This window comes from Aythya fuligula, chromosome 6 (assembly GCF_009819795.1).
Source record: "Aythya fuligula isolate bAytFul2 chromosome 6, bAytFul2.pri, whole genome shotgun sequence".
Taxonomy (NCBI): Eukaryota; Metazoa; Chordata; class Aves; order Anseriformes; family Anatidae; genus Aythya; species Aythya fuligula.
The window spans coordinates 16175704-16190620 of record NC_045564.1 but is presented as its reverse complement, the minus strand read 5'-3'; the positions used below and the strand labels follow the sequence as shown (position 1 = coordinate 16190620).

Genomic DNA, 14917 nt, shown 5'->3' with positions numbered 1-14917 from the left:
CCAGAGGGTACACTGTGTATTTGAAAAGCAAAAACTTGTTGATTGCATTCTACCACGAAAGCTATGACATAATGCAATGATTTTTTCTTTGCAGTTTAAAGGATTTGATCCCAACATACTGTGTGTAGCTACCTTGCTCTTCGAGGGTGACAGAGAGAAGGTTCTTCAGCATGAAAAACAAGTCTATGACATTGCCACCAAGTTTGGGTATGCTTTTCAAAGATTTTTTTTCACATGAAACTGAGAGTTAACTGTCCAGGAGAAAACAAGGTTACCATTTTTGTTGCAATTACTGTGTAGATCTGTTCTCAATTTACTAGTTTGAAGTGGGAATAATTGATGAGGTACTGAGTGTTCACTTTGATAAATAAGTCTTGTGTTAATTCTTAATAGGTAGCTTTAAAGAAAAACTTCAGCTGTCTATATACTACATCAAAATGAGTATTTGACTAAGTACAGAATTGATGTTACTAGAATGGAAACTACCCCTTGTAATTGCTTACGGGCCTGGAGGCTATATGCTTTGCACAACTAGATTATATATTTTTAAATGGAGGATAGAAAGACAAAATCATAAGGGTATTAGGACTTAAGTCTTTGCATGGCTGATGTGAGCAAATGAATACACAAAGCTTGTTTAAAAGACGCATTCATGTAGTTACAGGAATGTGCTGATTTTCTGTGTCCTACAGGCTGTTTTCTGTTCTTACAAAGGAATAGAAAATACTTCGCTGTAGCAGTAGGCTGAGTTTCTGCTTATCTGCTTTGATTACAACAGTGATGAAAACTATCATTAAAGGTGATATATCAAAAATGCACGATTTTCTTTTTAAGAAAGTTATTGCTTGTATTAGTCTCAGCTTCTCAAAAATATGTCAAATCCAATTCAAGGCTATAACTTCTGAAATTTGTGCTTTGAATTTTCCACTTTAAAAAAAATGGGATTTCACGTGAGCAGCTTGCTTCCTCACATGAAATGTGAGCCTGTTTTGTCACCTTTCAGTGACAAAACATTGCCCTTCATTTTAAAGGGCACTTCAGTTTTAATGTGTGCAAGAAGAGGCTTCAACTACAAGTTCTCTTGTATTTGGGTAATTCAAGACAAAGTACTGGTAAGGGATGGAAATTTGGCTGTTAAAGGCTTGTTAGAGGGTGCTGTCTGTGCTACACTATTTCAGACTATTAGTTGTTTAATGGTTTAACTTTCTAGTTTTGTGTCTAAAAGGCAAATGTTTTATCTTCCTTAAAGTTGTCTGGATGTCCCTGCATGTCAGATTCCTAGGAACTTCTAGGAAGACAGTTTAGATATACTGCCCTTTCTTGTTCTAAAAAGCCAGTACTTAAAAGCAAACGAAAAAGACTTTCATAATGCTCTTAATTTGGTAGGTTAGTGAAAATAGGGCTTCCTTTTTGTTTTTAGGGCTCAATCCTTTTCATCCACCCATCACACAAACTTTTGGGATCTTAAGCCAGTAGTCTTGCTATTATGTAAGAACACAGGTGCACAAATCCAACATGCACTTAGAAACAGTTTGAACAAACGTTCATTTACAGGAACATCTGGGATGTACTATGTCTGTTTCCTTTGTGTTTTTTTGTGATGTTTGAAGGCCTCAGCTTAGTTTTGACATCTTAGCTGAGCTGGTAGAAAGGAACAGTCTGGAGGATGTTGCCTAGTGAATGACTAAACTACGAAGTTATTCCTATGAGAATTGACTTTTTTCACTGATTTGTTTCTTGTTCTGCCCAACTTTCTTCTTTATGAACATCTCAAAGTGTGGAAAACATGATTTTATTTACAGAGATGCTATGACTATTGGCTATTGTAACACAATTTAGAAACAGCTAAACTTGCACATATTTTTTTATAATCAAAGTATATTTTTTTTCTAATTATTTTTGGAAACCTGTGTATACTCTGCTGGAAAGTTTAATTAAATTCTTTAATTGCAGTGGCTTGGCAGCTGGAGAAGATAATGGACAGAGAGGATATATGCTGACATTTGTCATTGCTTACATTCGGGTAGGTCACCTCTTGCCTTCCTGCTGAAACTTATATTAATTTAATAATAATAAAAAAAAAAACGCAAAACAAACAAACAAACACACCCAAACATGTCTTTTTGAAGATCCTCTCTGAATTCTGTATTTAGGTTGCCTTGAATGATCTCTTAAACTTGTCACCAGAGGATTGTATCTTTTCCATGTCATAGAATTTTGTCGGCAAAATACCTTAAAAGCATTAATTTGAACACTTAAGAAAATAGTTACCGATACAGGTTAGAAAAAAAACGAGTTTGAAGGAGGATCTACTGGCAGCAGCTAAATAAACCAGATCAGACTTAAAAATCTACAGGTTGAAAGTAATCTGAGCCTGGGAGAATACTCAAAATATGCACATACTCTCAGTTCTTTCTCTTTGGACATACACTTATGGTCATGGTTTGAATCAGAATTCCAGGACAAATGGATCTTAGTCTGAACTGCTGCAGCTGTTTTTATGAACTTCAGTCTTAGTGGATTTAAGAGATTTTTTCGGAATGCTATATATATCCTGAGTGCTACTTTTTACTTGGCTTGTATAGTTTGGGACAAATCACTTAATTTCTTTTTATTTCAGCAGGCTCTTAATTTCTTTTTATTTCAGCAGGCTATAGGTAAAATGGGCAGACTATTTCTTGTCTTTTTTCTTCATACCTAGAACTTAATAGAAAATATTTATTTGAAATTTAGTTATGTTGCTGGTTAGAACAGTGCAGCCCTTGGATTGATGCTAGTGGTGCAAATATTTGATTAGTGCAAGTGTACTGACACTCTGGCAAGCTGTCTTCTTATAGCCATGACATCAAAATGTTTGTTGTCTGTGTCTTGGAAGATCTGCTCTACATCCATAACTATAAACTAATGTCACTAGGACAGATGGCTGTTTTTACTAAATCGTCTTTCTGTGTTGTTCTCATTCAGTTCTATCTCAAGTTGCTCAACTGCTAGCTGTGTAGCCTACACTGGAATCCCAGATGTTGGTGCTGAATGTTACTGATAATTTCCTTTCTGTATTTATTAGGACCTGGGCCTGGATTACTATGTAATAGGAGAATCATTTGAGACATCTGTTCCTTGGGATAGGTAAACTGACTATTCTTCAGAGTTGCTTAAAACCTTGTACCTGATTTCATTCAAATTATTCCTAACTCATGCTTGCTCATGAGGAAACTTAATTTAATTTAGGCCTTATGTGTATTAGAGGCTCCCTGATGTGCCTCAAATCTTGCAGCTGTGCTTTTGCTAAAGCTGCTGGTAAATTATGTCTCAGTTTTCTAAATACAATGTAGGAAAGCATTCAGTAATATTTTTGTTTAGGTTAACTTACTGTAACAAATCCAGGACTTGAAATTGCCCAGCTTTCTAAGTCGGGTAATGGTTTCAATAGCAGTATTGTGGGGTAAGCAGCCGCATGTATGGGATCAGCAGTGTATTTCAAGCAGAAAAGTTTATAATGAAGCTCACAAGAATATTTAGATATGTTTAAAAGTTGTTTTTCAACCCAGAAATGCAGGGAAATGAAAGAACAAAAAAGATAAACTTGGTATAAATATCTTAATCCTGAGCAAAAGTTACTTTATCTGTTACCTGTAGCTGAGAAACTCTTGACCATAGCAAAATTTAACATAGAAAATGATTTTGGTCGCTTCTGTCCATTTGGTAAGCCAGAAACCTCTTAAACCAGGATCTGAACTGATTTTAAGTTAAACTTGACATTTTTTGATGTAAAGTAGAATTTATGGAAAGTGTGATGTAAGCTGGTAAGCCAGTGGGTGGGAGAGATTTGAAGAGGTTGATTTTTAAAGCAAAATTGCTGTTTATTTTGGTTTAGCTTTATAGATCTTGAAGTATGTTAACTGGTTAGTTACCAGTTTATTTTGGTTTTACCTGAGAGAATGAGTTTTTTTGTAAAAAATTTCAAATGCTTTTCTTAAATTGTGCTTACCAAAGCAACTGCTTTCAAAACTTTTTTCTACTTTGACTCATAAGAGCTATGCAGTTTTCCACAAATCAGTCAGTTACTCTGCCTGACTGGTTGAAGATACTTGAATAAAATATTTAGCTTGACTTGCTCATCTACTAAACGGATAAATTTCTCATATATATTACTCCTGTCAGCTGGAAAAGTAGCTTTAAATCTGCAATAAATGTTTAAAAATCTGAACTGCACAGGATGGGTAGTGTTGCAGACCTTTGTGGGAGAATACAATACTAAAGAAATAGCAATTTGAAAAATGCTTTCTTTAAATTGCTCTAGTGCTTTGAATGTACCTGGCAGGTCTACTGAGGTGGGGAGGGAAAGACAAATCACTAAAAGCAAAATAAATATGGCTTATGACAAGCTTTAATGGCTCACTACCATATTAAGACTATAATGTTTCAAGCTGGCAGAGTATAGCTGGAGTCTCTAGTTCTTGCCTTGCAACATATTAAAGCTATGGTGTTAGCCAAGTATACAAGGTCTTACAATTTGCAAGCTTTCTACTATGGGTTATTGTGTTTGTGAGCTACGTTTGAGGCTATTTGCTGAGAAATAAAGAAAGAAATGGGCAACCTGTATTTCCTGCTGAATTCTTTTTGCCTTCTATTCCTTATGGAAAAGAGCCTTCATTCCTTGCTGTACTTCAGAGTAGATTCGCTATTCAGGAGCGGTATGCTGGTGAAGTCTTGATGGAGGACTGCTTTATTCTTAGAATAAAATATGAAGTGGTTAAAACTAGTTTTAGAATGCGGCAGTTTTCTTTTTGTTAGATTTTTTTTTAAAGGTATAAGGTTTACCAATGTTGAAGTTACATTTTTCTTTAGGAAGTGGTATAAAATCATGTATTAAGATTTTATATTTTAATGTGCTTTCTTTGCAGAGTTTTAGACCTCTGTAGGAATGTAAAGGAAAGGATAGTAAGAGAATGCAAAGAGAAGGGTGTTCAGTTTGCTCCCTTTTCCACCTGCAGGTAAGCTATTCAACAACTTAAATATTCACTTTTTCTGGATCTTTTATTAGTAACAGAACTACAGAAGAAGTTGTTAAACTTGCTACTTAGATATTTTAAAGTGCATCTATTAGTGATAGTAGAAACACTACTGATCGTGACCTTTCTCTTTAACCTGCAAGTAGGTTACATATAAGAGTACTTATTTCAAGGGAATAGTGGCACTTTATTAGTCTTGACACTTACACTTTACTCTCTGGTGCCTACAAGCAAACCAGGATTAATTTAAGAGCTTCAGCTCTTTGAAAGTGATAGCCTTGATTCAGATTTGCTCCTATGAGGTAGGAGCAAAAAGGAAACAAAACTCTTAAAACAAACAAACAAAAAAAGCTACCTTTTAAAATAAAATGAGTAACATTATGGATTGTGTAGTAAGACATAGGGGTTGGATTAATACCATAAAGTTTTGTTTGTAATACAGTTCTCTTCAACAGGGTCACACAGACTTACGATGCGGGTGCATGTGTCTACTTCTACTTTGCCTTTAACTACAGAGGAATTAGTGATCCTATTCATGTCTATGAAGAAATTGAGGTAATGTATACGAGAACAACAGTTAAGGGGGAGGGTTGAAGCTGATGTTCTCTAGCATATGCCAGACCCTTTGGCCAAGTTAACAGAATTTTGCAGGAAAGATCACAAAAGTCTGTTAATAAAGCTTTGATCATTAGTTAGGTACACCTCAACAGTGCACCAAGTAGTAGAAAGACTGCAAGATGAGTGTTTTAGCTTGAAAGTATTTGAATATTTCTTCATCAACATAAAAATTTAAATTTTGCTTTCTGCCAAAAGCTTTACACGCAGCAGAGTAGTCAGTTGTGACCCCAAAATCTTGAAAATCTTGGTCTAAACTCTAGCCTGAATAAAAAACTTCAGTCACACTGGGGATTTTTGTTTTCAAACTTTTCTCTTTTTTAGGTTTCTTTTCAGTAGGCACATACCCGTCTTCTGGATGAGCTCCCCAGCCCACTAGATTATTTTCATTTTGGCAAGGGGAAAGTGATTCCATTCTGGAAAAATAGCTTTATTCTAACAGATGTGCTTTGAAATGTCTTGGTTTTAGTAATATTTGTTTTGAAAATCCCTACTTATATTAATATATGCAGACTTAAACTAAAGTGTTCACCTTTAGTGTGTACCCTAAATGTTTCTGAATTTTTTCATATACCTGTTCAAATGAGTACCATAGCAAGCATTTCACTAAAACCAAATGTCTTGTGCATTTAATGTTGAATACCTTATCTTTCACATCTAGAGGGCTGCTAGAGAAGAAATACTTGCCAATGGAGGAAGTTTGTCACATCATCATGGAGGTATTGTTCTTGTTCTCAGTCTAATGTTAATTTTTTCTATACTGGTAAATATTCATGAGTACATCAAACACTTTTCAATAGAATTTTGAAAAATATTTCACAGATATGAATTGAAATTACTGGAAAAATATTTTGTAAGTCTTTCAAGGAACTTTCTATTCCTTTAAAAGACTTTTAGGGGAAATGTCACTAGACCCAGTTTGCTTGATGTCCAGTCACACAATATGGTGTATATATATGAATGCCAACCTTTGATATGAAGTCTAAAGACTGTCTGAGAACCTGAAACGGTAGTAATAAGCTTCTACTGAACCTTGTGCAAACAAAGGCACATTCACTTGTGTAGACTAGAATACCAGTTTCATAATTCTAAGAGAAGCAATTTAATGTCCCCTATGGCTAGATGAACACTGGTAGCCCTATTTCCAGAGCATTTAGTGAAAGTATCTGCCTAAAAGAGTTGGAGACTTTAACTGGACTATGTTGTAGGTTACTATCTGTTGCATAATCGATGTTATGCAAGTATTGACAGTACTGTCTTCCTGTCTGCTAACTTCTGATTATTTGGTTTCTTCTCTTGTGGTTTGGAAACAATTTGTCATAAGTTAGTCTCTTTGCAAACTATTTTTGCACTTTAAATAGTTAAATGTTAAGAACCAATAATAATGTTAAGAACCAATGCCATGTATAAGTGTTACCCTGATAATTTAAATAGGTTTCTTCCACATATTCAGGTAGCCTAATAATTTTGATTGCATGTGCCCTATATAATGATATAAACTCAAGTGTCAGGAAGATTTGTTTTAAATTTGGTTTGATTTGTGTAGCTAACTTCTTCAAATTATTCAGTTTAAAATACATTTCTTCTCTCAACTGTCTTGGCATTGCCTGACCACAGAAATAAGAGCAGAGGGAAGAATTCTAATGGTGTAAAATTTAAATCAAAATTTTGTAGGAGCAATGTTTTAAAACATGTTGCTGATTTCCTGGGCTTGAAACTTAAATCTAGGTCTGTGTTCAGGCATACATCTTTGTGATAGAAATTGCAATTGTCTGCTTCAGCAATATCAGGATATTGGAAGACATGTAGATAAGTGATAACATGAGTGGAAATGGTTTCAATATTTTTTCTAATATGCTTTTATTGTCCACTGATTTTTTTAATGTTATTCTGGTGGACTGGTCAGTTCTCACACATGGATGTGGAATTGCCCTCATGATCTACTAGTGTGCTCTCTCCTGCTGTGGCAGCCATGATTTACTGTGACTAGCATTTCATCCGTTAACTCAGAAGCAGCTGTAGCTTGTCACGATTGGATGTATTTGCCCTCACCATATGAAATCTTGTTTACAGCATGTCGAGCAACAACAAAAAAAATACTTCTGTAGCATTTTCACACACTTACATACTTACTTTTTGGCTCCACAGATTCAGAAAATTTGGTTTCTATCAGACTTCTCATACTTGTGTTGGATACATGACTGCCTAATTCTTGATAAATATTTTCTGCTTTAAGTGTCTTTTGTCTGGCAGTGCAAGACGGTGTATGATACACAAGATCCATTTTTTACCCTGTTCTTTGTATATGTGCTGCTGAAAATTAGCCTAATGGTATCAATTTTATTTACTGACCTTCAGGCCTTGTCATTCCTAGCACTGCTAAGGCCAGTCTATTGTGTGGGGTAAAAGAAAATAGTGGTGCAATTTCTTTTAGTATTTGTCTTGTAATTGTGATTAATAATAGTTGTTTTCACTATCTGGAAACAGACAGGCTGGTTTGTCTGCCTACAATCATGCTGTGATAAATGGAGCTATTTTAACTCTGGTTTTGTGTATCAAAGAAAACAGATGTAGTCTGGGACTTGAGGCTATAGGAAATACAAAGCCTGCTTAAGTCAATCTTCATCCACTCTGAGTGAAGAAGTGGTCATATATGACAGCTTGAGATGTGTAAAGCTCTAAATTACTTTACATCTGGAAAAGTACTAACTGCAGGATACCCATGGTAGCTGTTGTGTAATGAAAACTAAAATAGTGATGCTCTTAATTTTATAAGGATTAACTTCAGAAAATTAATCCCAATAGCTCTTCTCTTCCCCTCCTCCCCCAAGCTAATGAAAAATATCCTAGCTTCTAGGCAGGACTCAGTTAGCAATGCTCTGAGAGTATTTCCTGATCCCCTCCATGATACCTTTTGAGGTTTAAAACTTAAAAGAAGCATAACTGCAATTTGTTAATGGATTACACTTCAGATCACACTTCGCAATATGTAAGTGGAAGAACATTCCTGTAAAGAAATCGCAGAAGTGTATCCATACCAGCCTCTTAAAGCAAGCATCTTAGGGACACAAGTCATTCTAGTGAAGCCAGACATACACATTAGTGTAATGAACTTGCCCTTTCAATATAACAATAACCTGTATTTTGGGGTGGAGAATCCAGACTTCTGGATAATATCTGAATATTATTTCTATTATGCTGCAATTTAAAAATGACCTTTTTCTTTTCAAAAAAGAAACAATGACTTGATTAACTTCCTCACTCTTGACTTTCAAATATTTACATCTAATCACTAAATGTCAGAATTGGTTTTTTTCCACTTAGTGTTTCTGGATTATGTAATGTACAGAACTTGCATTTATGAGCAATCTAAGGCGCGTGCGTTGCTATAAAAATGCACCCAAAATAAGTAGCTGACCAAGCAAACATTTCTTATGCTGGGGGAACTTAGCCATACTCCAGTGCATCAGGAATTGATCCCTTGTAGAGCAGGTTATCAGATTTTTCACGATCCCAGCAATCTTGTCTAAATGTTGCAGGTCTGTTTCTTGCTATTTTTTTGTGAACAAACTGCTGAATTTTTTTTTACAGGTTTTAAAGGAGTTTTTAATGTGACTTTGAAGTGGTTTCTTATGCTTTCTTTGTCTCTTTTAGCCAATGCTATGGCATAATATGCCATTAACTAAAACATTTTTGAAAGGTATTAGATGTATAAGTTGTATCATTTCTTATTTTCTTTTCCCACATAAGTTTTTACAGTCTTGACTGTGGTTTTCACCTTGCCTTTACTATGCCATGCACTTAGGAAGTGATTATGTACGTCTTTGAACACAGCTTTAATCCTTTTATTTTTCTGGCCAATGAGCGTCCTTAGACTTGAAAGTCCTGTATGTACAGGTTGCTAGAGTCAGTTAGCACCTAAAACTCAGCATTTTCAATGCAGCATTAGAAATGACAACCTAATGTAGATACAAGTTTAAGTTTAGGTAAACAATTTTTCTAATGGCAAGTCCTAAGACTGACTGCTCATATGATGTCACTCCTTGCATTCTTGAATCCCTGTTTTAATAAAATGTATGCTTTTTTTGTACATATAAAATAACATGTTGAGGAAATAATAACTAGGTAGGACTGGTTTATAAATATTATATAGATAATATTTATATATATATATAGTATTTGCTTTGGAGTATGCCATCTGAAGGGAGCTATCTGGATTTGGGCTTGATTCCTTCTGTATTACCAATCTAAGCACTTCTGTAAAAATAAAAATAGATTGTTTCCATTGAGGGGAATGTTCTAACTAACAACTGGTTACGTAAGGAAACAATTATCAGTTTGTGGGTTTGAGCAAAATGACTCCATTTAGATACTTAACATAATAGAACTAATTTTCTTCCACTTTCTAGACAGATTGACTAGAATAGAGGTTAATATAGCTCAGGCTCCACAGGTTTAGGTATACTATCAATTTCCTGGCAGTTTATGTAGAAAAATTTAGGCGAAAAAAAAAGTGGTAAAACTGATGTGCCTTCAGTTGCATGTTTGACATTGCAATTCTTTGGTATCATTAAGAGGCCATGGCTGAAGGCGTATAGCACAGTAATCCACACAAACTACAAAATCTGCAATTATAAAACTTCCTTGGGGGGCAGGAGGGTGGAATTGGACACAGCCTTCTTTTCTTTACACATGAAAAAAATCCTCTTAGCTTTAAGTTAAGCTCTGGAGACTGACCATACCGTCATTTTATAAATTAAGAGCTTACTTGTTAATTAGAATGAGAAGCTTAAATTCTGACAATTGTCAGACCTGAAGTAACACTATCATGAAATAGTATAATCAGTTGTATTTTCTTCTGTAGTCTGTAGAAAGTCTAAATGGTATTGTTATTTTCAGTGCTCCTTTTCACCAAATAAACACAAAGGCTTTCTGATTCTTCAGCACAGAACTTGAAAGAACTTGAGTTGTTCAGGCATCGTGTGAAAGTGTGCCAGATGTTGGACAGTGATGGGAAGTGTTAATTATGTAGCATACTCCAAGTATGCTGGTGCAATGTACTCCATTTCTACTGAAGTATTAGATTAATGCACTGACCTTTCTCAGCTCTCTTCCAGAGCTCTCTCTGGAAGAGTAATAACCTGTTAAGCAACTTCTAGGAGAGGAAAGATGCTTCCCATAGAGACAACCAGCTTCAGGAAGAGCATTCAACAGCTGGAAGAGCCTCGTCCTTCTTATGACCTATGTTACTGTTTCTCCTTCTGCGGAGCTATTGTTTTCCACTAACAGCCTCTTTAAGTTGGAAGGACTGGAGCAGAGGAAGCCTAGTGGCACTGCTCATGGCCCTAGAGCCTATTTCCTCTGGGACCACACACTGCTATAAATTTCATCTGCACGAGGGGTAGAGTTATTCCTGGGATCCATCAGCTACACTAAAACTTCCTTTAGAAGACCATTTGTGTGTTCATGTACTTGATTTTCCTAAAGTGAGAAAACTGATTGCTGCCTGCTGTTTGCTAGCTCCACTCACAGCCAGATTTTTTTGCAGCCATCCAGATGCATCTTCAAAGACAAACAAGCATAGCCTTTATGAGCCAGTAGAGCTTTTCTCCCATTTTAGCTTCCTTTGTGGCCAGCAGGTATGTGCTGTCCATCTAATGCACTTCTCTTTAAAAACTCATGCACATAGGAAACTCATTTTTTGGCAGAGAATGTAATGTTAGTACTTCTATGGGAGCAGTACGTGGCTTCACTTCACCAAGGGGCATTTTATTTCCTAAAAGCATGAACAACTTCTCTAATAAAACCAGCTATGGGCTGGACAATAATTTATTTTTTTCAGATTACATGTTTGTTTCATGTATGGACCATAATGATAATAAAACCTGAAAATTAACTGCAAAAATAGGTCGTGGACTGTCTTTTTCAAGCTGCTACTGAACAAACTTGTTGACTTTTCTGGTCCGAGGTACTTGATTTGTTTGAAGTGGATTCTTTGTCATGCTAGGGTGTTTGCACTCTATGTAATACAAGCTAGGCTTTACATTGAATTTGGCTTGTCTCAGTCCTGTTGCCTACTTAACACACTTTCTGGCTTCCTAGCAATTAATGTTTTATGGGGTGGCTGTCTGTGTAGCACACCTCAGGAACAGAGTACTTTATAGGCTTAAAACTTGAAAACTAACTTTGTCATAATTCATTTTGGGTAATTAAGATGCCAAATTAGGTGTCTTCAGAAGAAAAAGATGGAAGTATGTAAGACTTTATATGTGCCAGTTTGCTTCAACAAATATTGTGTGTATAATGGTGTATATAGCTGAGTAACTTGTATGCTCAGTTTACAGTGCCTGCACAATGTTACGCTGACTTTGAGAACCTTACTAATTCCGTTTGGTGATGTAGCATATAAAACCATGTGAATTTTGTCTCCTGTCAGTTCTAGATAAATGGCATCATCCAGGCCTTAAAACTAAATGGTCTACTTTCTGTAGGTAGAAACTGAAAGGTTTTATCTAGTCCATGGAAAAATCAGGCTTAACTGAGACCTTTTATATTGGAGAGGTTGTGTCTTCTTTGAGCCCAAAGCGTCTCTGGCACGGCTTAGAGTGGAGTTAAGTGATTTTGCTTCTTAGAATTACTTAAACTGTCATCTATCCTTCAACGGAGGAGGACAAAGAATATTCAAAAAGGCAGAACGAACCTGAAGTGAAACAAGCTATGTTGTTTTTCTCTGTATTACTGTCATCTGCACAAAATCTGTTCTTTCATTTAGTCTGTTTTCTAAGCAGGTCCATCCAATTACATAAAATCTGGAAAAGCAAATTGCTTCAGCTTATTTTTTAATTCCCTGGTACAAGAACTTGGAGTAGCTGAAAAATCCACATATATCTTAGTGGTAAGAATATTAGGAGCAGGGGCTCAACCTGCTGTTATCAAGGGGTTAAAATCTTCTCATTGAACATGTTTGTGAAGGACCACTGGTAACTGTAGTACAGCTTTTTTTTTTCTTTCCAGTTCACTAATCAAATGTATGTTAGATTTATTATTGCAAAAGTATAAACCATAGAAAATTTGACAAGATAGATGTGTAAATTATCACTTTGACAGAACTAATGATGCACTCCAAGCACCTTCTGTTTTCCAGCACTTGGTGAGCGACTTCATTAAATATGCAACGACTGTTTGGTGCTGCTCAGACAGTAGTTCAGTTCCTTGTGGAATTGCATTATTACTGGAGGTGTAAAAGAGGCAGGCATGCTAGCTGTTGGGCATCCTGCTGTGATTCTAATGTGCTCCATCTTGTTGGAGCAGTTGTTTGCAGTCTTTTCAGGACAATTACATCCATAACCACAGGACACATTCACTGAAACTATATTACAGATAACAGTTGAGAATGGTAATGACTGTTCTTCAGTTGCCTGTGTATGAGCCAGTGTAAGTGACTTGAGGTGATGGTCAGACCCCATCCATCTATCTCTGGTTGTTTGTATATGTATGGGTGTGGTGGGTTTTTTTTGTGCGTGTTGGTAGTATTAGAATCAGAGTATTCCCAGATAAAATGCAACTGCATCAACTTGGTCAGTCTAATTGTAGAGGTGTTTTTCCTACAGATGGGGATATTTTCTGAGCCAAGCTTCAAAATACAGCCACAGTTCCTATTGCATGAAAAATGCTTTTGTCCTTCGGTTATGATCTTTGCTCTTGACATGTATGCTGGTAGTAGTTGTTTTCTTACTAAACTGCAAATTTCACTCTTTCTCACGTTATTTGCTTTTTCAGTTGGCATTGTTACTAGCTCATCCCTTAAGGTATAAACAAATATACTCTGCTCTCCAGAGGTGTCCCTGTAATTTATTATTCTGATGACAGTTTGATGGTTACCCTGAGAACAGGGCACAAAAGATGGCTTGAATTTAGCTTCAGATATTCTTAAAGCATCTGCCTCTCAAACCTTTACTATATCACATCATACTGACAAATGGATTGTGGTTTAGGCTGACAAGCTAAATGCTATACTGTGTTTAATGAAAGAATGGCCTTTATTTTGCATGATCTGTTAAATCAGAGTTGATGACTTGGTTAATTAGTATATGAACACTTGGCCATTTAACAGAACTATTGTGGGAATTTAGTGAAATGAGTTCTTAAATGGCTAGTGCTTCAGCTTTGCTTTATAATTGCTGTTTGTTGTGAATATACATTTTTAACATGGAAAGTAAGCTTTTGTGTGATAGCATGTGCAAGTGCCAGCCCGTGTAGAAGTTTTGGAATAAAATAAGATATTCTGTTGTCTGAAAACTAGACTTTAGGCCTTCTCTTCAGAAAATAAATTTTGATTATTTAAACCAATGCTGTTTTAAGGTTGTTCCTGATTTTTGAGAACATTCTTACTTTAAAGCAGTTGAGAGGCATGAGGGTTCTTCTTTTTAGCAATCTCATCTTTGGTTTTCTACTTCAAAAGATTAGTTTGGTAGCTTTTCAAGACTTACTGCCAAGTTGCTATTTTAATAGAACATGTAATTTCAGCCTAAGCTTCATCTAAATTTCATAGTTTCTAAAGAAAGTAGACAGTGTGGAACACAGTCTTCCTCTGGGAGTATGCTGAGCTTAATGAGCTTGATAGTCTGGTGGGCTCAATAAATCAAATAAAGCAAAACATTTCTCATTTTTGAATAAAAGCATTTATCACACAGTGTTTATTCATTCATGGTCACAAGATTGATTGGCTCCTAGAATCCTGCCATATATTGAAACGCTTTGTTTTTGTTTTTCCAGTAGGCAAATTGCGGAAGCGCTGGATGAAGGAGAGCATCTCTGATGTTGGCCTGGGAATGCTGAGATCTGTTAAAGAATATGTGGACCCCAATAACATCTTTGGAAACAAGAATCTTTTATAAAACCCTGCACAATATGATGTACTAAAACTTCTTCAAAATTACTGTTGAAATTCCGCAACTTTCATTGTACTGATATCCCAGTAATCAAATATAACATAGCCTAAACTTTAAAACTAGTATCTTACACTGATTTTGCCACCCCCTTCCCCCCAATAAAGTGTAAACATCACTGTTAATGTTTATGGATTTTTACTTACAATGGTCTTAAACTCTTAAACAACCCGGTGGGCACAAAGTATGTTACCAACCAGGAAATGCAAATTTGGTTTTCCAAGTTTGGTTTAGGCAACACAGCTGATGGTATTTTCAATGCTGGATACAGCCAGCGGTTTCTTACTAAAGCATCCCCTGCAAGAACAAAGACTGACAACAGTGTTTTCTACAGAAGCAGCT

At 35.9% G+C, this 14917-nt stretch overlaps 1 protein-coding gene across 1 annotated transcript in view; it reads left to right on the top strand.

The window, feature by feature from the left end:
- Positions 1-14693, top strand: part of AGPS (alkylglycerone phosphate synthase) — a 50897-nt gene extending 36204 nt beyond the window's left edge. The window contains exons 14-20 of the mRNA XM_032189866.1: positions 95-207; positions 1954-2023; positions 3065-3126; positions 4905-4994; positions 5468-5567; positions 6289-6346; positions 14403-14693. Coding sequence (XP_032045757.1) covers positions 95-207; positions 1954-2023; positions 3065-3126; positions 4905-4994; positions 5468-5567; positions 6289-6346; positions 14403-14524 — 615 coding nt within the window. The 3' untranslated portion in view covers positions 14525-14693. The remainder of the gene's footprint in view (positions 1-94; positions 208-1953; positions 2024-3064; positions 3127-4904; positions 4995-5467; positions 5568-6288; positions 6347-14402) is intronic.
- Positions 14694-14917: the final 224 nt, after the last annotated feature.